Source organism: Suillus subaureus (genome assembly GCF_016647635.1).
Source record: "Suillus subaureus strain MN1 chromosome Unknown BJ212scaffold_16, whole genome shotgun sequence".
In the NCBI taxonomy this organism is placed as follows: Eukaryota; Fungi; Basidiomycota; class Agaricomycetes; order Boletales; family Suillaceae; genus Suillus; species Suillus subaureus.
This window is the reverse complement of record NW_024538572.1, coordinates 506,985-527,450: the sequence shown is the minus strand read 5'-3', so window position 1 is coordinate 527,450 and position 20,466 is coordinate 506,985. Positions and strand designations below refer to the sequence as shown.

The following is a 20,466-nucleotide window of genomic DNA, read 5'->3' as shown; positions in this document are numbered from 1 at the left end:
ATGAGTTGTGACATTTTGCTAGAGGCAGATGGTATCGAGCACGGTCGGGGGACTGTGGGCGTCTTTCTCTAAGCTACAGAGGTACGTGTATTGCGTGTTTTTATGCTGCTTCACCACGCTAACTACCTTGGCTCCATAGACGCCTAAGACACAAGGTCCGTTCCAGCAACTTACATAATGCTCCCTGAACCGCCTTCCTGTGTACATGCCTCCGGTCTCCACAGCTTCCAGAATATATATTTCCTACTTCCCGGTCCTCGAATCTAGCTGAAGGCTATCTATCCCGCATAGATTGCCGCATGAATAGCATTGTTACTCGTGTCCAGCAATTTATCCAACGCTTCATCATGTAACTTGTCCAAGTGCACATAGCTTACTGCAAATATAATCTCCTCACCTCGTCGATTCCAAAGATCTGCCTGTTGACCAGATGCAACCAAATTTCTCTCACCATGTCTCCAATCTGTTTCTAATGGAGGAGTATCCGTCTTTCAATACATGTTTTATCCACATCATGATGTATCACAGCTTTCCTTCCAGCCCTTTCCTCCTCGCTCATTTCGGTTTCTCAGCCGACTCCCGGCCATCTGGTTTTAGTTTTTATCGTTCGCCAATAAACTTCCCATGCCCATTCTTGTTGCAATCCTGCACCACAGAAGCTTTTTTTTTTTTTGTATCCATTTATGTCCGTTGAGAGAGTGACTCTATGTAGGACAGTACTTTCTAGTCTAAGGGCCCCTGTGCCCTGTCGCATCTCTGGAGTCACGAATGCCCACCACAGAAGCTTGCAACACAACCATCACACTCTATTAACATTGGTGAGCTCTCACTGCAGCTGAAGCTGCGCGAGCCCGCATCAATTATTGTAGTGTTCAACAACGTTATGTTATCGATCACGGAATATATGAACTCAATCCTCGACTCCTACCGAGACACCAATCAAGTATCACAACTTTCAAGCAATCTTTCACGGTACAAGAACTTGTCAGGTCCAAGGTCTCGCGATCTCTCACCTTACAACTCGCCGTAGACTAGTATAAAGAGTCTGTAAACCATGTCTTATGGTGCGTCTTGAATTTTGATGCCCATGCTCTCCAAGGTCTGAAAGGACAACGACAAGATCAATTACGCTAGCAGTCATTGTTTACCGAGCCGATTCCTATTTCACCTTATTTGAACCTGCTGTGTTATCTGTGTCCACGATGAATGGATGACGTGCTATATGCTATATTAGATGCTGGCAAAGATGAAGGACTCGCGGTCATAAATCCTGCAGGGCTGTCAAGTTTTAGAAAACAGAGTATGTGCCTGCTTTCCAGACCGTTGAGAAACAATACGGGTGTAATGATGTTGATACCACAGTTTGGGCCAGATCAGCGGGAGTTGCCTCCTGTGAAGGTGTGATTAATATACAACTGTGTTAATCGATGTGTATGCAATGTGGACTAGAATTGAGTGTGGTCGACGTCTACTATATGTAAGGACGAAACGGTTGGTCCACGGAGGTAATTTCCGTGACTCCGGGACTTGCATATAAAGCATGCAATAAACGATACTGTACTCGAGGGATAAGATAACATCTTGTGGCGAGAGAGAGATCGTTGTAAAAATTAATGCTGACCATCGGTATACTCAGGAGCGGTGCAACAGACAAAGAGCCAGAAACGAGTCCAGCGACCAGCGTGTTTAATCGTTGCATGAGGATTAGTGTTTGAATTCGCGATGGGAGGTGCATTGGAGGTGGAGACGGCAACATTGGATTGCGAAGACGACTGGTTTTGAGTTCCACCATCGGATTGCTGCGCGACAGTGCTATTGGGAGGACGTAAGCTGCCCGCAGTAGGAATTTTCAGGATTAGCCTCCGTCTCTCTCTTGCTGAAGCGTTTCTCTACGTGATGCGAGATAGAGTTCGAGGGAGAAAAAAATATCAGGAGTTTTATATTTGAGAAGAAAGATAGGAACGTACACGTTTGCCTTTGGCATATGGGACATCGACTACTGCCGAGGGACGCTCGTGTAACTCGATATCTGCGCCGCTTGGTCTAGCAAAGAGACGGTTTCGAACCCAATGAAAAGGGCGATGTCTGGATAGCGTATCGTGTGTATCGTGGTGTATGGGGCGGAAGAAAGACAAAAAACGACTAAGAAGCATGCTTCTATGCGATGGTGATGATCGATGATCGAGGCGGTGTGGTGCAGAAGACTGAACACATTTGGGCGATGAAAATAGGACCAGATGAGACATAATTAACGACGTACGTGGGCAAGATCAGGTGTGTCGTCGAAAAATTTTGGGGTACCCGATTTGCGACCTTGATTGGCTGGCGGACAGGACGGCATGTAGCATCAGTCTAGAGTGCACGAGCTTGGGTGCAATGATAACTGTTGATGAAAGTTTCACGTACAGCCAGTAGCGACTTGTCGGGCCTGTCCAAAAGATCATCCAGGCCAGCTTCTTTTAATATCACAGAAATATCCCATATGTATGCATTGCTGTCATCGCAGCCGGTGGCTAGTAGCTTTCCATCTGCTGAAAACGACACAGCGGCCACTGTATTTGCATGATTGAGGAGCGAACTGATGGGCTGGTTGTCGTCGAGGTTCCATAATCGCGCTGTCTTGTCCGCAGATGCGCTTGCGAGGATGCGGCCATTGGGAGATATTGCAATGCCAAAGACTGCGTCGGTGTGCCCGTCCAGCACAGCGATTTGCTTCCAGTTTGAAGTATTCCATGTCCTAATCGAGTGATCGACTGACCCGGAGACAAGCGTTTTTCCGCTCGGGGTCCAAGCCAGGTACATCACCGATCTGTGTGTCCTTTGAGAGTGGCGACAAGCACACTTATCTTCGCACCCCAGATTTTGACTGCGCACTTGGAGTCAGGCCCGTCCCATCCAGCAATTGCAAACATGGTCATGTCTGGTGAGTAGACCACTGTGAACACCCTTTTGTGCCCAGTCTCGATTAGACTGAGGATCGTCTCTCCCTTCTCCACATCCCATTCCCTTACAGTCCCATCGATTGATCCGCTCATCACTCGCTGACCATCTCGACTCCAGCAGACAGACCTCACAGCTTCTGTATGTCCTGTCCATTTCGCGATAACTTTGCCTGTGTCGATGTCCCACAACCTCACACCACCATCCTTACTTCCGCTAACCACTTGCCTCCCGTTCGGAGACAACGCTATCGTCCACACACTGTTATCCCCATCCCGCCAGTCCTCTTCTATCTGTTTCCCACTCTTCAAGTTCCATATCCGCAGCGAGCCGTCCCATGAACAAGTCATCATTCGTTGTCCGCCCGGGAAATATATGGCGCCCTCGAGACATTTGGTGTGTCCTTCAAATTTCTGGCAGGGCTTTGTCTCTGATCCCTCTCCTGTTTCGACGATGGGTGAAGACATGGTCCTCAGTTTCAACTCAGCTTTCATTCAACAAAGTCCAAATTCATCACTTACTACGATGTGTTTTAACACAGAGACACGATGGGCGTTTAGATCAAGTCACAGTCGAGTGCACTGGATGTTCGAGATGGTACGTTTTATATGTGACATCCTCGTGATTACTTCACAGCATGTATTATAAGCTGTGCAGCTGAAGCGCTCAAGCCTTATCTGTGACTATGACTCGTCTTCTCTCAGTTACAATCTTGATCCCCGTTGTTATTGCCTGGCCGATGATACATTGCGCCTCAGGTCGCACATCTGTCTTTACCCAGCCAGCCGCTCCTCAAACGCATCCGTTGTCTGGCCTATGTCTGTCAACACTAATCGATCAAGCGGTAAATCATCACAACCTGATGTTAGTCCAACCGTCATCGATGCATAGTTTCCCTCACCCAAACGCGCCTCCTGTCGGCTATAGTGCTAATCGGACTACTGCCTGACCAGTAGTGCAGGGTGACAGGAACTCACCGTGATCACTCAACATATCAGTGATGCAGATGACACCTCCATCGACGTACTCCTGCGCGCTGATATCGTCAACAATGGTTTCCACGTTACGGCTCACAATCCCAATCGCTTGTACCTCATTTTGGTTTCACCTTCACTAAGCAGTCCTGCGTGACGTCTCTTGTGCCTGCGCAAAACCTGGCCCTTCCTAACTTACGACGCTGGACGATGTCGCAGTCCTTGTTTGCCAAGCTCATATTTCACGTTATTTATAACTACTATATCTGTCCACGATGAACGGATGATGTGCTATATGCTATGTCCTCATTCGCACTGATAATTGTATTTTTGCCGTGCTTACTAGCAGCACCTTCACGCCTTCTCAACGCATTTCGCCGTCTTTCTACGCTCAACCTCACGCCCACGTACGTACGTGCACCACGCCGGGCTCAGTAACAGCGCCGAAGAGCTCTCACCCAGAATGTCTGTACTTCTTTACTGCGCGTCATTCCCAACAAAGTGGATGTCCCAGTAAGACGATAGTACGTGGCTGTATATTCTGTTGGGGGGGCCGGAGAGGCGGGTAAGTGCATTTCTCTCTCATGACATGTTCCCAACGACTGAATACATATCCTGCGTTCTACTCAGTCGAAGATGTTCCTTGGGTCGCGATCTGATATTTATCATTATGGTAGTCATCGATCATCCATGTTGTTTATTAGTCTACAACAGCCTCGTGCCAATGCGCAATTCTGGATAGCGAGGAATGAAAGGGACATGTGATGTTTACTCATCGAAAGGTAAGATGACGTCAGTTGGTGGGTTACTGCCAACTTGTCACAGTCCCACTCCTGAAAATTATAGAGGATGAACGAAAGTTGCAAGAAATGGTAGATAGGGAGGTGACGAGACTATAGTCTAATACACATGCATATATGACGGGTATACAGTACGAGTATCATCTTTAAAGCACCGCTCAGAGATCTATGAACTTTGAAACAAAAAACATACGACTACAATATTTCTATGGTCCTGATGTCCATCAAGTCTCCAACAGAACGCACGTCGTTGACCTGTCCAATGATATCATGATCCGACGCGATCCTCTTGTATTCTCCACTGCGCTGCTGCGCTAGCAGAAATGCGCCGAAAGGCTGCCCAAGGCGAACAAGCAACCGCAATGCTCGTGATTCTAAGTCAACCATCTCCTGTTTTACAGGATAATTACTGGACCAGTGATGTGACGGAGAAGAGGGCAGCGTCCCACAATCCTCCTCACTCTCCATATCGTTCCCAAAGTCAGACGGTTCTACAAAGTCAGGTAGCTCGAGGAGAGACCGATCCCAGGGACGGACAAGGACAAATTGTTGCTCAGTGCGCCGCCTTGCGGGCGAGAACTGAAGTAGGGTCTCTTCGGTAGTGATAAGCAAGTCGCGAAGCCCGTCTGCCTTCACTCCATACGTGAAATGAGTTGCCGGGGCTGGACTAGTACGTATCCGTCTGATTTCCCTGACATTGGATACAATACAAGGCAGATGCAGTCTCTGCGCTGCGAAGCGAGGGGCGTTCATATTCTGAAGCAGGGTATAAAGGTTCGAAGCGAAATCCACAGCCACCGTCTCTCGCAGCAAAGAAACTGATGACTGAATTTCATCTTCGGGTAGGGGTGGTAGCTTGTATGGTGGAGCTTCGTATGAAGTGATGGAGGCTGGTAGACAGCTATTGAACTCTGACGATTTTCCGACCCAATCGAGGCCAGTGATGTCACCCGACCGAGCCACGATTTCCTGCAGGAGCCGCCCGAGAGCCTTGTCCTGCTTCTCCCCATAATCTACAGGCAGGCGGACACCGAAGATGCCAAACAACGAGTATGCGACATCTTCCTGGCGTGTGGTAGCGCGGGTTGATGCCCAATGGAGTTTCTCTCGGGCGCCACTCATACTGGGACGGAAGGCCGCAATGACTGATCCGTCTATGCCTGACGCATCCTTTAACTCCTGCATGATTGCAATGGACTCCTTGTGGTTGGGAGTATGATCACTGAGATAAAGAGTCCAATTGTTCTGATAGAAGAGAATGACTTTGGGAGCGATGAATTCTTGAACCGTCCATCCGCGCGTGTTCCAAGCGCTCTTTGCCAGTGCGCCAGACTTTGACGAAGGCGGAACATCCGACAGGTAGACAATCGTGAGTGCAGAGTGGTGATACCAGACGAACATGGAGTTAACTGATTCTTGGAGTTCGACGTTATTGCTCTTATCGATGCAGCATGTATCGCTCTATGCCCAGTTGTATCCCGCATCACGAGCAGTTTTGCAAAACGACCGCAACTTTGTCATGCCACTAACCAGATCCAACTCCGAGTCATAGATATTCTTGCCCTGGATATCCTGCAGTAGCGCCTCCTTCCCTTCCCACCTGTGTGATAGCATGGCATATTGGAGATACTTCATCACCACTTCTTCGATGCGCTTCATGGGGAGGTTTAGGTGCGTGATTGATAATGACACAAGCTCCTTATACTCTATGCTCATTTTGAAGGTGCTTATCTGCGCCTCTCGATCGCATAAGAGACCAGTGGTGGTGTCAAGTATACGCAGTGGAACATTGTCGAGTTGGGTATCGATGACCCTGCGAATAGCATGTTCCACTACAGAGGGTTTGAGGTGTTGTTGGCACAGCTCTGAAGAAAGAGTTAAAAGTGTTGGCGAATGTGTCATTCAGAGGCTTACTTCGTGTCTGAACGTCGGGTGCATCATCCAATTTGGAGAACATCGTTTCGAAGGTCTGGATTGCTTCATCGTAGCGTCGTGAACCATGAAGTGCTGCATGCTTCAGATTGTATCCAAGATAAGAAAAAGGGTCGAGTTCAATGACCTATAAATCGCCACAATGAGCACTGATTATGAAACGATAGATGCCATTGCACCTTCTGTGCATCGAAAAGTGCTTCCATCCATAGCATCTTACCCAACTTCGCCCTACTACGATTTGCAAAAACAGTATCAAATGCAGGATTCAGGTCGATTACTGCGGAGTATAGGTCAATAGCCCTGTCATAATCGCTCGCAGTGAGGGCGGCATCTCCGTTGGTAGCACAGAGTGCAATGCATTCTTGCTTGAAAGCTGAGTGAAATATAGGTGAGGATTGTAGTCTACATGACACCATGGACCCTGGACTTGCCGTTGGACCAATCGAGGCAGCTGGCCTTCGCAGGTTCGTCCATGGTGTCCATCATGTATCGGTGTGCTTCGAGAGATTCATCGGGTTTACCTGCCGAAAGTAATGCCTGGCACCGTTTCAGGTGGGCAGTGAGACACAAAGACTTGAGATCCCAGCCGAAGAGCTGGGCAAAGCACTCAGCTATGAAAGGTGTATGCATGGATCATCTTGACGCACCACGGTCAAGTCCTCGTATGTTTCATGAATGGCTTTCGACGAGAAAGCGCCTGATTTGATAGCTGCAGTGAAGTAATCAGCAGCTTCGTCATGACGCGCGCCATCAAAGGCAGTGATTCCAAGCTGAACGCGTAGATATGTCTAATGTGCGAGTTACAATATCAGCGTCGGTGACCAAGCATAACTGAACGACACTTACTTCCACGACACGATGCGCGAGAGGATCGGTATTCGGACAAGCGGCAGCCAGCTCTTTGATGAGCAATATTGCTTCTTCATGTTGATCTGCGTTAAAGAGTGCAATGGCCTAAAACATGCAGTGAAGCAGAGAATATGCGAGACAAATTGAAGCTACCTTTATCAAGATAAGAAAATGATTGATTTCAGAATCTTGGTTGGTGAACATGGATGCGACGTCGAATGCTATCCTTGCCTCTCGGACATGGCCTTTTCCATAGAGGGCGATGCCCTTGGAGATGTAACCTGTCAATGAGGGCTGAATGCTGACGGACTACGTCACAAATGAAAGTAAGCCTTTAGTAAGAGGGACATAACGTGCCAGCATAGCTCACCTTGATTGCATCATCAAGGGCAAGGTCCCAGGTGTGCTTTCGAGCCATAATGAATGAGCGATGGGCATATGAAGTATAGTAGTAGTTGGCGTTGGTGTGGATCTCTTGAGTGAGTAACTTTTCAGCGGTGTCCAAGTCCCCAGCGATGCATGCATTGCGGGCTGTTGTGATAGCCAAGATCTGCAGGAAGGATATTCTAATTGCGGTACTTCAGTCAAGGATAGAAACCCGCCTTTGGATTGGGTACTGCCCACTCTGAGGTCTTATCTTTGCCTCCGCTGAGGATGTGCCTACCGTCCGCGGAAAAAGTGACAGATGTCTGCGGGGATGAGTACTTAAAGATGGCAATAGTTTGCCGATCTGAGAGCCGCCAAAGACGGACATGGTTGTCCTCAGATGCAGAAGCGACGAGGGTCCCAGCCGGATGAATGGCAATGGCATTGATACTGCTAGTGTGGCCTTCCCAAGGATGACCGACTTGCTGCCAAGTCAATGGATCCCACTCTCGTATAGTACGGTCGAAATAAGAGCCTGCTGAAAGCAGGCGTGTGCCATCGGGCGTCCATGCGAGTGACTGGTCGTAAGACTCATAACCCTTCAAAGATGCGACGCGTTCCCTCGTGCCTGGATTGTAAATTTCGATATTCCCGGATGTTGCGATGGCAAGAAGTTCACTAGATGGCGAATATCGAACGCAGTAGATGTCTTCATCACACTCAATCGGTTCTCCCTGCATCTGCCACGTTTTAGTACACCAAAACTTCACCGTGGTGTCCCATCCACCCGTAGCCAGCACCGTACCATCCGAAGAAAAATCCAATGAGGTGGTTCCATTAATACCGGAGTTGGTGCAATCGGAGTGGGCTTTGATGGGTTGAATGAGAGATTCACCAGTTTCTCCATGCCAGGCGATGATTTCTCCCCCCAAATCACCGCTCACTATTATTTGACCATCTCGTGATACTGCCAATGCCCATACCAGATTTCTATGCCTTTCTGCCTTCTTCAACGCAACACCTGTCTCCAAGTCCCAAAGACGAAGTGTCCCGTAGTTCGAGCCCGTAACCATTCGTTGCTTATCGGGGAAAACTGCGACTGCCCGTACGGTCCCCTCATGATCTTCGAAAGTTCGAATCGGTGTGGTGTTTGGAATGAGCTGTGACATTTTACTGGAGGTTGATGGTGTTGAGCACGGTTGAGGGATTGTGGGTGTCTTTCTCTAAGCTGCAGAGGTGCGCATATTGTGCGCTTTTATGCTGCTTCGCCACACTAACCCATCTCATTTCCATAGACGCCCAACACACGAGGTAGCTGTTCCGGCAAGGATGCTCTCTACAGGTCATAATCACCTTCCTTGACTGCGCCGTGACTGTGTACTCATGTTTCCACGGCTTCCGGAATATATCCACTCCCATCCAATGGCGATAGTTCAGGTTCTACTTCCCAATCCTAGCTGAAAGCTATCTACCCTACATAGATTGCCGCATGAATAGCATTTTTCTCGTGTCCAGCAGTTTCTCCAACACTTCACTGTAACTCATCCGAGTGCACATAACTTACTGTACATATCATCTCCTCATATTGTCGATTCCCAAGATCTGCCTGTGCCTCGGATGCAACCAAATCTCTCTCTTCTCGTGTCTCAAACTCGCTCCTAACGGAGTAGTTTCCGCCACCCAACACGCATTTTATCCAAATTATAATTTTCAAAGGTGTCAGCTTGATTTTCAGCGGTTCGCTCCTCGCTCACATCAGTTTCTCTGCTTCCCCCGGCCCATGTGATTTCAAAATTTTCTCATTCGCCAATAACCTTCATGTACATGTCCATTCTTGTTGCAATCCCGCACCTGAAATATGGTGATAATACTCTGCTGACATCGGTGGGCTTTCACTACGGCCAAAGGTGCGCGAGCCTGCATTTCATTATTGACGTGTCACTGCAGTGTTCAGTAACAAGCAATCTTTCACGGTACAAGAACTTTCAGGTCCAATGTCTCGTGATCCCTTACCTTACGACTCGCTGTAAACCGGTATAAAGAGTCTGCAAATCATGTCTATCAGGTGCGTCTTGGATCTTGATGCCTGTGCTAATGGTCTGAAAGCACAGCGACTGCATCGTCTGTTCCTGTCGCCAATTTGTTCATTGACAGGTGCAGTGATAAAATTTCCTGGTGACACATAATCAAGGCTGACTACCAGCAAGACATCCAACGGCAGATCACGCACCCATCGACGGACACAAGCAAACGCCCGGCTACTTACTGCACAGGGTGTCCCTCCCCTCTCAAGGACAATTGCATTTGCATCATGCATCATAATCTATCTGTCAAGAAAGGTTTGGGCCGCCGGGTGACAAAAGGATATGTGTGAGTACGTGCAGCAGCTCCCCATCGTCGATCTGTGAAGCGAGCACGGTAAAGTTTCAGGTTAATGCTTGCTAGCACTACTATCTGACTCTGGCCGCGGAGAAAAATCCACCGAGTGGATTGTATCAGAGTGGGCTTTGATGGGTTGTTGGATGAGGGATTCTCCAGTTTCACTGTGCCAGGGAATGATTTCTCCTTTGTGATCACCGCTTGCTATTATTTGACCATCTCGTGATACCGCCAATGCCGTCACCCCACTGCTATGTCCCTCCATCTTCTTCAACACAACACCTGTCTCCAAGTCTCAAAGACGAAGCGTCTTGTGCTTCGAGCCCGTAACCATTCGTTGCTTATCGGGAAAAACTGCGACTGCATTTACGCTACCGTCATGATCTTCAAAAGTTCGAATGGGTGTGTTACTTGGAATGAGCTCTGGCATTTTACTAGAGGTTGACGGTGTTGAGCGCAGTCGAAGGATTGTGGGTGTCTTTCTCTAAGCTGCAGAGGTGTGTGTATTGTGCGTTTTTGTGCTATTCACTACCCTAACCAATTTCGTTTCCAATAACGCCCAAGACACGAGGCAGTTCGCCTCCCGCCTTGATAGCACTGTGTACATGCGTCCGACTCATGTCTTCACAACTTTCAGAATATATCCAATGGCGATAACGCAGTTGATGTTACTTACCCGCACGTACATGGTGAAGCGTTACAAGAGACGCAGCTACTTGCCAAAATTAACGTTAACTTTTGAATTTGAACTTGTATATAGCGCTACATGAATCAATTGCCCTCTTACGAGTCTCGACAAGGTCCGCTTTCCTCTCCACTAATCTGACTGCCCTCATCAGGGGATATATCAGTGATAGGCAGGACTTTCGCGATATCCGGCGGAGGTTTTTTGACCCACATATCCTCACCTCCATCCCCCTCTTGATTTGATCCTTCCCTTTCTTCTTTCTCGGCCTCTCGCTATCCCGACCTCGGTGTTTGTAATGCGCAGCACTGAGCGACAACGACTCTGCCATCCTCGTCTACATTAAAAGAAACAAACATACCACCTTGGAACCCTTCTGTTTCTTGTTTGTCTTTTCGTTCTTCTCTGCATCTTTTGCTTTGGATCCCCTGGGTATAAAGGTAGGCTTGAATGTAGCCAGATCAACGTCTTCCACGATACCATTTGCTGCTGGTGGCTTGTCATCTGGGCCTGGTATAGACGGACCAGCTGGCGCAGAGACAACATGGGGCCCATCCACGTCATTCGTGCGATCCGTCTCCTCGTCGCTATCCTCGTCGTCACTTACAAAAATTGCTTTGAAAATATCCATCCCAGGACGTTCATACACGAGCGCATGCCCAGTCGAGCAGCATGCACCTTCAGAGCTTCTTCCTTGATTTCTTCCTTCGGCTTCTCCTCTGCCACATCCATACTGTCCGCCCCCTCTTCTGGCTGTGCAGGCCCGAGATGATATTTGTCCCGGGATCCAAACAAACGGTACTTGTAAACCGTCCAGCTATGGCTCCAGAAATGGGGCGGAATAACGCAGTTGATTTCAAATAATTGTTTATCTCTTTTGCGAACTCCTCGAGTATCTACTCAGGCTTCTGTACAGGTAGAATTGCGCCTAATCCAGGACTTGCGTGTGCACGCAGATAGATGGTATGAAGTCCTCCGCCACGAGTTTCTCAGATATGACGAACCCATTCAAGCTGCAAGAAATGGCAAGTAGAGAAGTGACGAGACCTCAGTCCGATACACATGTGTACTGTACGAGTATCATCTTTAAATCATCAATGTAAACCGTATAAACTTTGAAAAAACCATGTGACTACAATATTTCTATGGTCCTGATGTCCATCAAGTCTCCAACAGAACGCACGTCATTGACTTGTCCAATGATATCGTGATCCGACGCGATCCTCTTGTATTCTCCACTGCGCTGCTGCGCTAGCAAAAATGCGCTGAAAGGCTGCCCAAGGCGAACAAGCAACCGGAATGCTCGTGATTCTAGGTCAACCACATCCTGATTTACAGGATAATCACTGGACCAGTTGTCTGACGGAGAAGAGGGTGGCGTGCAATAATCCTCCTCGCTCTCCACATCATTTCCAAAGTCAGACGGCTCCACGAATTCAGGCGGTTCTGCAAAGTCAGGTAGCTCGAGGAGAGACCGATCCCAAGGACGGACAAGGACAAATTTTCGCTCAGTGGGCTTTGCCGGCCAGAACTGAACCAACGTCCCTTCGGTGGTGATAAGCAAGTCGCGAAGCCCGTCTACCTTCACTCCATACGTGAAATGAGTTTCCGGGGCTGGACTAGTACGCATCCATCTGATTTCCCTGACATTGGATACAATACAAGGCAGGTGCAGTCTCTGTGCTGCGAAGCGAGGGGCGCTCATGTTGTGAAGCAGGGTATAAAGGTTTGAAGCGAAATCCACAGCCACCGTCTCTCGCAGCAAAGAAACCGATGACTGAATTTCATCTTCGGGTAGGGGTGGTAGCTTGTATGGTCGAGCTTCGTATGAAGTGATGGAGGCTGGCAGACAGCTATTGAACTCTGATGATTTTCCGACCCAGTCGAGGCCAGTGATGTCACCCGACCGAGCCACAATCTCCTGCAGGAGCCGCCCGAGAGCCTTGTCCTGCTTCTCGCCATAATCTACAGGCAGGCGGACACCGAAGATGCCAAACAACGAGTATGCGATGTCTTCCTGACGCGTGGTAACGCGGGTTGACGCCCAACGGAGCCTCTCTCGGGCACCATTCATACTAGGATGGAAGGCTGCAACGGCTGGTGGGTCTATGCCCGTCGCACCCTTTAACTCCTGCATGATTGCAGCGGACTCCTTGTGATTGGGAGTGTGATCATCAAGATAAAGAGTCCAATTGTTCTGATAAAACAGAATGACTTTGGGAGCGATAAATTCTTGAACCGTCCATCCACGCGTGTTCCAAGCGCTCTTCGCCAGTGCACCGGACTTTGACGAAGGTGGAACATCCGACAGGTAGATAATCGTGAGCGCGGAGTGGAGATACCAGACGAACATGGAGTTAACTGATTCTTGGAGTTCGACGTTGTTGCCCTTATCGATGCAGCATGTATCGCTCCATGCCCAGTTATACCCCGCATCATGAGCAGTTTTGCAAAACGACCGCAGCTTCGTCATGCCACCAACCGGATCCAACTCTGAGTCATACACGCTCTTGCCCTGAATGTCCTGCAACAGCGGCTCCTTCCCTTCCCACCTGTGTGATAGCATGGCATATTGGAGATACGACATCACCACCTCTTCGATGCGCTTCATGGGGAGGTCTAGATGCGTGATTGTTGATGACACAAGCTCCTTGTATTCTATGCTCATTTTGAAGGCGCTTATCTGCGCCTCTTGATCGCATAAGAGACCGGTGGTGGTGTCGAGTACACAGAGTGGAGCATTGTCGAGTTTGGCATCAATGACCCGTCGAATACTACGTTCTACTTCAGAAGGTCCGAGGAACTGCTGGCGCGACTCTGGAGAAAGAGATAAACATGTCGACAAAGGTGTTATCGAAAGCTTACTTCGTGTCTCAGTGTCAGGAGCATTGTCCAATTTGGAGATCATCGTTTGGATGGTCTGGATCGCTTCATCATAGCGTCGTGCACCATGAAGCGCTGCATGCTTCAAACTGTATCCAAGATAAGAGAAAGAATCGAGTTCGATGACCTGTGTATCGCCACAATGAGCATTGGTTACCAAACGATAGATGCCAACGTACCTTCTGCGCATCAAGAAGTGCTTCCGTCCATAGCATTTTGCCTAACCTTGCCTTACTACGATTTGCAAAGAGAGTATCAGACGCAGAATTCAGGTTGATTGCCGCCGAGTATAGGTCAATAGCCCTGTCATAATCGCCCGCAGTGAGGGCGACATTTCCGTTGGTAGTACAGAGCGCATTGCATTCTTGCTTGAAAGCTGAGTGGAATATGGGTGAGTATTGTAGTCCAGGTGATATCACGGACTCTGGACTTGCCGTTGGACCAGTCGAGGCAGCTTGCCTTCATAGATCCGTTGATGGCGCCCATCATGTATCGGTGTGCTTCAAGGGCTTCCTCAGGTTTACCTGCCGAAAGGAATGCCTGGCACCGTTTCTGGTGTGTCATGAGACACAAAGACCGGAGATCCCACCCAAAGAGCTGGACAAAGCACTCTGTTATAAAAAGTATTATGTATGCATCATCTTGACGCACCACGGTCAAGTCCTCGTATGTTTCATGCAGGTATTTCGATGAGATAACGCCTGAGTTGACAGCGGCAGTGAAGTTGTCAGCAGCTTCATTGTGACGCGCACCATCCAAGGCATTGATTCCGAGCTGGACGCGTAGGTATGTCTAATATGTGAGTTGCAAAGATGAGCATCGATGACCAAGCATGCCACTTACTTCCACGACGCGACGCGCGTGAGGATCGACATTGGGACAAGCGGCAGCCAGCTCTTTGATGAGTAACATTGCTTCCTCATGTTGATCTGCGTTGAAGAGGGCGATGGCCTGAAATACGCAATGAAGCAGAGAATGTGCAAAACAAATTGAAGTTACCTTGGTCAATATAAGAAAATGGTTGGTTTCTGAATCTTGGTTCGTGAACATGGATGCGACGTCGAACGCTATCCTGGCGTTCCGGACATGGCCTTTTCCGCAGAGGGCAATGCCTTTGGAGATGCAGCCCGTCAATGAGGGCCGAATACTAATGGACTATATCACGAATGAGAGTAAGCCTTTTCATAAGGGTCATGACGGGCCAGTATAACTGACCTTGATTGCATCATCGAGGGCGAGGTCCCAGGCGTATTTTCGGGACATAACGAATGAGCGATGAGCATATGAAGTACAGTCATTGGCGTCAGTGTGGATCTCTTGGGTGAGCAACTCTTCAGCGGAGTCCAGATCCCCAGTTATACATGCATCGCGGGCTGTCGTGATATCCAGTACCTGCACGAAGGATGCTCGAATTGTGTTCTGAGGATCAAAGATAGAAACTCGCCTTTGAATTAGCGTTGCTGACAGCCCACTGTGAGATCTTTTTATTCCCGCCTCCGCTGAAGATGTGCTTGCCGTCCGAGGAGAAAGTGACAGGTGTCTGCACGGATGAATGCTGGAAGATGGCGATGGTTTGTCGATCTGAGAGCCGCCAGAGACGGACTTGCTTGTCATTAGACGCAGAAGCGACGATGGTGCCAGCGGGATGAATGGCAATGGCATTGATCTTGTTGGTGTGGCCTTTCCAGGGATCACCGAGCTGCTGCCAGGTCAACAGATCCCACTCTCGTATGGTAGGATCACTGTAATTGCCCGCTGAAAGAAGACGTGTGCCATCTGGCGTCCATGCGAGTGACAAGCTGTAACCCCCAAAAGATGCGACACGTTCCCTTGTGCTTGGATTATAAACTTGGATATTCTGTCCTGTTGCGATGGCAAGAAGTTGACCGGAAGGCGAATATCGAACGCAGAAGACATAATCACCACAGTCAACTGGTTCTCCTTGCATCTGCCACGTTTTGGTACACCAAAACTTCGTCGTTTTGTCCCTTACACCAGCTGCAGTAGCCAGCACTGCATCATCCGGAGAAAAATCCACCGAGAAGATATAATCAGAGTGGGCTTTGATGGGTTGGGTGAGAGATTCCCCAGTTTCACCATGCCAGGTGATGATTTCTCCATTGCCATCACCACTTGCTATTATTTGACCATTTCGTGATACCGCCAATGCCGTCACTGCACTGCTATGCCCCTCCATCTTCTTCAACACAACACCTGTCTCCAAGTCCCAAAGACGAAGTGTCTTGTCGTGCGAGCCCGTAACCATTCGTCGCTTATCGGGGAAAACTGCGACTGCCATTACGGCATATTGATGATCCTCAAAAGTTCGAATGGGCGTGGTGCTTGGAATGACCTGTGGCATTTTACTGGGAGGGTGTCAAGCACGGTCGAGGGATAGTGGATGTCTTTCTCTAAGCTGCAGAGATGCGTGTATTGTGCGTTTCTATGCTGCTTCACCACGCCAAACCTAACTCATTTCCGTAGACGCCCAAGACACGAGGCAGTTTGCCTCCGTTCCAGCAAGGATGCTCTCCACGAGTCATAACCACCTTCCTCGACTGCACTGTGTACATGTTTCCGACTCATGTCTCCACATCTTCCAGAATATATCTCCTCCATCTAATGGCGATAGCACAGTCGATGGTGATGCGCGTTACACGGGAGACTGCCTTCACCAGAGGACACATTAGGCAGGGCATTCATGATATCCGGTGGAGGCTTTTCAACTCACATATCCTCACTTCCATCCCCCTCTCGATACTTCCGTTTCTTCCTCCTCGACCTCTCGCCATCCTCGGTGTTTCTGACGCACAACAGTGAGCGACAATGACCCTCCCCCATCCTCATCTACATCAAAGGAAGCAAGCGCACCACCCTTGGAACCTTTCTATCTCTTGTTTCTCTTTTCCTTCTTCTCCGCGTCTTTTGGTTTGGATCCCCTGGGTATGAAGGTAGGCTTGAACGTAACCAGGTCAACATCTTCCACGATACCATTCGCTGGTAGTGGCTTGACATCTGGGCTTGGTTTGGACGGTGCAGGGACGGCAGGGGGCTCATCCACCTCATCAACATCATTGATACGATCCTTCTCGTCACTATCCTCATCATTACTCACAAAAATTGCTTTAAAAATATCCATCCCAGGTTGTTCATACATGTGCACATCATCCCTCTCCTCATGCCAATATTCGCAACATTGCGCTTACTACTCCCAGAGTCCCCATTCTCCACTTGCGTCGCTCCCTCCCTTGCCCCCGTGAATTCGTCTGCTGACGTTGTGCTGTGAACTCAGGCTCCGTACCCTGCGCTGACGACCCAGAGGTATCGACAGGGACTTCCAGAACCGAGTCCCTGACGCCAAAGCACTTGCACAGCAGCCGCCGAGGCTGCCACGTACACACCTCGCGCGTCACATGCCCAGTTGAGTGCCACATCCATACTATCCGCCCCCTCTTCCAGCTGTGCAGCAGGCGTGTGCAGGCCCGAGATGATCCTTGTCCCGAGATCCAAACAAACGGCACTTGTAAACCGCCCAGCCGTGGCTCCAGAAACGGCGTGGAATAACGCAGCTGACTTTGCATAATCGCTTATCTCTTTTGCGAACTTCTCAAGTGCCTGCTCGGGCTTCTAACCGGGTGGAATTGCACCTGAGCCAGGATTTGCATACGCGGAGATAGGCAGTGCACCTCACCTGCTTAGAGGAGTCGGCCATGAAGGGCTGAAAACCATGGTGGGCAGCTTGGGCGAAGCGAGGTTTGGTGTGTGTGATCCTGGGAGACGTGCAGAGTGAGAGACCTGGCGAGGGATCATCCGACGTGGACAGGGGGCCAAAGCGGCTTACATCGATGTTCTTAATGCATCCTCGGTCTTTCTTGGAGATGTACTCGAAAATGGACCTGGGTTCAGAAGGGAGCCCCGCTGTCCATAGCATGTAAACATGTGAGATCTGTAGAAGATGAATTTTGTCAAACCTGGCTCGCAAATATACCTATTCTCCACTGGGCGTGCGACTGAGTATGTGACGGAGGAGGTATAACTGCGTTCTCTTTATCTTTTGAATTAGCTTTCTCCCTCTCCCAAATGTGTTTGGGATTTGGCATCCAATCTTTCGGGACATCTGGTATTAGGAAACTGGTAATTGTGAATATCCCATTGAGCAACATGCGCGTAAAAGAGCTACTGACCAAAGGTCCTTCACTGCGCATTTTTCAAATATGATGAACCCATCCAAGTTGCAAGAAATGATAAGTAAGGATGTAGTCCAATTCACATGCATATATGATACGTATACTGTACGAATATGATCTTTGAAGCATAAATGCAAACCGCTCAGAAATCCATAAACTTTAAAAGAAAAACATACGACTACAATATTTCTATGGTCCTGATGTCCATCAAGTCTCCAACAGAAACCACGTCATTGACTTGTCCAATGATATCATGATCTGACACGATCCTCTTATATTCTCCACTGCCCTGCTGCGCTAGCAAGAATGCACCGAAAGGCTGCCCAAGGCAAACAAGCAACCGGAATGCTCATGATTCTAGGTCAACCACCCCCTGATTTACAGGAGAACCACTGGACCAGGCATCTGACGGGGAAGAAGGTGGCGTGCAATAATCCTCCTCGCTCTCCATATCATGTCCAAAGTCAGACGGTTCCACAAATTTAGTCGGTTCTACAAAGTCAGATAGCTTGAGGAGAGACCGATCCCAAGGACGGACAAGGACAAATTTTTTCTCAGTGGGCCTTGCAGGCCAGAACTGAACCAGGGTCTCTTCGGTTGTGATAAGTAAGTCGTGAAGCCCGTCTGCCTTCACTCCATACGTGAACAGAGTTTCTGGTGCTGGACTGCGCACCCGTCTGACTTCCCTGACATTGAATACAATGCAAGGCAGGTGCAGTCTCTGTGCTGCGAAGCGAGGGGCGCTCACGTTGTGAAGCAGGGTATAAAGGTTTGAAGCGAAATCAGCAGCTACCGTCTTTCGCAGCGAAGAAACCGATGACTGGATTTCATCTTCGAGTAGAGGTGGTAGCTTGCATGCTGGAGTGTCGTATGAAGTGATGGAGGCTGGTAGACAGCTATTGAACTCTGACGATTTTCCGACCCAGTCGAGGCCAGTGATGTCACCCGACTGATCCACGATCTCCTGCAGGAGCCGCCCGAGAGCCTTGTCCTGCTCCTCGCCATAATTTACAGGTAGGCGGACACCGAAGATGCCAAACAACGAGTATGCGACATCTTCCTGACGCGTGGTAATGCGGGTTGAGGCCCAATGAAGTTTCTCTCGGGCACCATTCATACTGGGACGGAAGGCCGCAATGGCTAGTGGGTCTATGCTCGTCACGTCCTTTAACTCCTGCATGATTGCAACGGACTCCTTGTGGTTTGGAGTACAATCATTAAGATAAAGGGTCCAATTATTCTGATAGAAGAGAATGACTTTGGGAGCGATGAATTCTTGAACCGTCCATCCACGCGTGTTCCAAGCGCTCTTTGCCAGTGCGCCAGGTTTTGACGAAGGCGGAACATCCGACAGGTAGACAATCGTGAGTGCGGAGTGAAGATACCAGATGAACATGGAGTTAACTGATTCTTGGAGTTCGACGTCATTGCTCTTATCAATACAGCATGTATCGCTCCATGCCCAGTTACACCCCGCATCACGAGCAGTTGTGCAGAAGGACCGCAACTTTGTCATGCCACCAACTGGATCCAACTCCGAGTCATAGATGTTCTTGCCCTGGATATCCTGCAACAGCGGCTCCTTCCCTTCCCACCTGTGTGATAACGTGGCATATTGGAGATACGACATCACCACCTCTTCGATGTGCTCCATGGGGAGTTCTCGATGCATGATTGTTGATGACACAAGCTCTTTATACTCTTCGCACGTTTTGAAAGCGCTTATCTGCGCTTCTCGATCGCATAAGAGACCGCTGGTGGTGTTGAGTACATGGAGCGGAGCATTGTCAAGTTGGGCATCAATGACTCGTCGAATAGCACATTCGACCTCAGAGGGTCTGAGATGCTGGCACAGCTCTGGAGAAAGAGTTAAACATGTTGGCGAATGTGTTATTCAAAGGCTAACTTCGGGTCTGAACGTCGGATGCATCATCCAATTTGGAGAACATCGTTTCGAAGGTCTGGATCGCTTCGTCATAGCGACGTGCACCATGAAGCGCTGCGTGCTTCAAATTGTATCCAAGATAAGACAAAGAGTCGAGTTCAAGAACCTATGCATCACGACAATGAGCACCAGTTATGAGACAACGAATGGCATCGCACCTTCTGCGCATCGAGAAGTCCTTCCATCCATAGCATCTTACCTAACTTTGCCTTACTACGATTTGCAAAGACAGCATCAAATGCAGGATCGAGGTTGACTGCTGCCGAGTAGAGGTCAATAGCCCTGTCATAATCGCCTGCAATGAGGGCGGCATCTCCATTGGCGGCACAGAGCACACTGCATTCTTGCTTGAAAGCTGAGCAAAATATGGGTGAGGACTGTAGTCTACGTGACACCACGAAATCTGGACTTGCCATTGAACCAATCGAAGCATTTCGCCTTTGCAGATTTGTCCATTGCACCCATCATGTATCGGTGTGCTTCGAGGGCTTCATCAAGTTTACCTGCCGAAAGGAATGCTTGG

At 49.1% G+C, this 20,466-nt stretch overlaps 7 protein-coding genes across 7 annotated transcripts; all 7 read right to left on the bottom strand.

Moving 5' to 3' along the window:
* Positions 1-2,352: 2,352 nt before the first annotated feature.
* On the bottom strand, positions 2,353-3,407 carry BJ212DRAFT_1271633 (WD40-repeat-containing domain protein; the record flags this gene model as incomplete). Its single annotated transcript, XM_041330967.1, has 2 exons — positions 2,353-2,809; positions 2,944-3,407. 2 exons carry the CDS (start codon positions 3,405-3,407, stop codon positions 2,353-2,355), a joined length of 921 nt encoding a protein of 306 aa, XP_041193128.1.
* A 1,500-nt stretch (positions 3,408-4,907) lies between these two features.
* Positions 4,908-5,116, bottom strand: BJ212DRAFT_1354833 (uncharacterized protein; the record flags this gene model as incomplete). The annotated part of the gene is made up of 1 exon (XM_041335640.1): positions 4,908-5,116. The coding sequence occupies exon 1, from the start codon at positions 5,099-5,101 to the stop codon at positions 4,910-4,912; it is 192 nt and encodes a 63-aa protein (XP_041193127.1). The 5' UTR covers positions 5,102-5,116.
* A 5,910-nt stretch (positions 5,117-11,026) lies between these two features.
* Positions 11,027-11,559, bottom strand: BJ212DRAFT_1480902 (uncharacterized protein; the record flags this gene model as incomplete). Its single annotated transcript, XM_041340172.1, has 2 exons — positions 11,027-11,203; positions 11,290-11,559. The coding sequence occupies 2 exons, from the start codon at positions 11,557-11,559 to the stop codon at positions 11,027-11,029; spliced, it is 447 nt and encodes a 148-aa protein (XP_041193126.1).
* A 489-nt stretch (positions 11,560-12,048) lies between these two features.
* BJ212DRAFT_1354815 (uncharacterized protein) lies at positions 12,049-12,826 on the bottom strand (the record flags this gene model as incomplete). Its single annotated transcript, XM_041335639.1, has 1 exon — positions 12,049-12,826. A coding segment is annotated over exon 1 (394 nt), but the record flags the coding sequence as incomplete, so codon positions are not given.
* A 4,080-nt stretch (positions 12,827-16,906) lies between these two features.
* On the bottom strand, positions 16,907-17,698 carry BJ212DRAFT_1354796 (uncharacterized protein). The gene is made up of 3 exons (XM_041335638.1): positions 17,653-17,698; positions 17,503-17,581; positions 16,907-17,438 (listed from the first exon to the last, which is right to left on the bottom strand). Coding segments are annotated over exons 1-3 (420 nt in total). The 5' UTR covers positions 17,655-17,698; the 3' UTR covers positions 16,907-17,099.
* A 313-nt stretch (positions 17,699-18,011) lies between these two features.
* BJ212DRAFT_1354793 (uncharacterized protein) lies at positions 18,012-18,939 on the bottom strand (the record flags this gene model as incomplete). Its single annotated transcript, XM_041335636.1, has 1 exon — positions 18,012-18,939. A coding segment is annotated over one exon (399 nt), but the record flags the coding sequence as incomplete, so codon positions are not given.
* Positions 18,177-18,344, bottom strand: BJ212DRAFT_1354794 (uncharacterized protein; the record flags this gene model as incomplete). The annotated part of the gene is made up of 1 exon (XM_041335637.1): positions 18,177-18,344. A coding segment is annotated over one exon (168 nt), but the record flags the coding sequence as incomplete, so codon positions are not given.
* Positions 18,940-20,466: the final 1,527 nt, after the last annotated feature.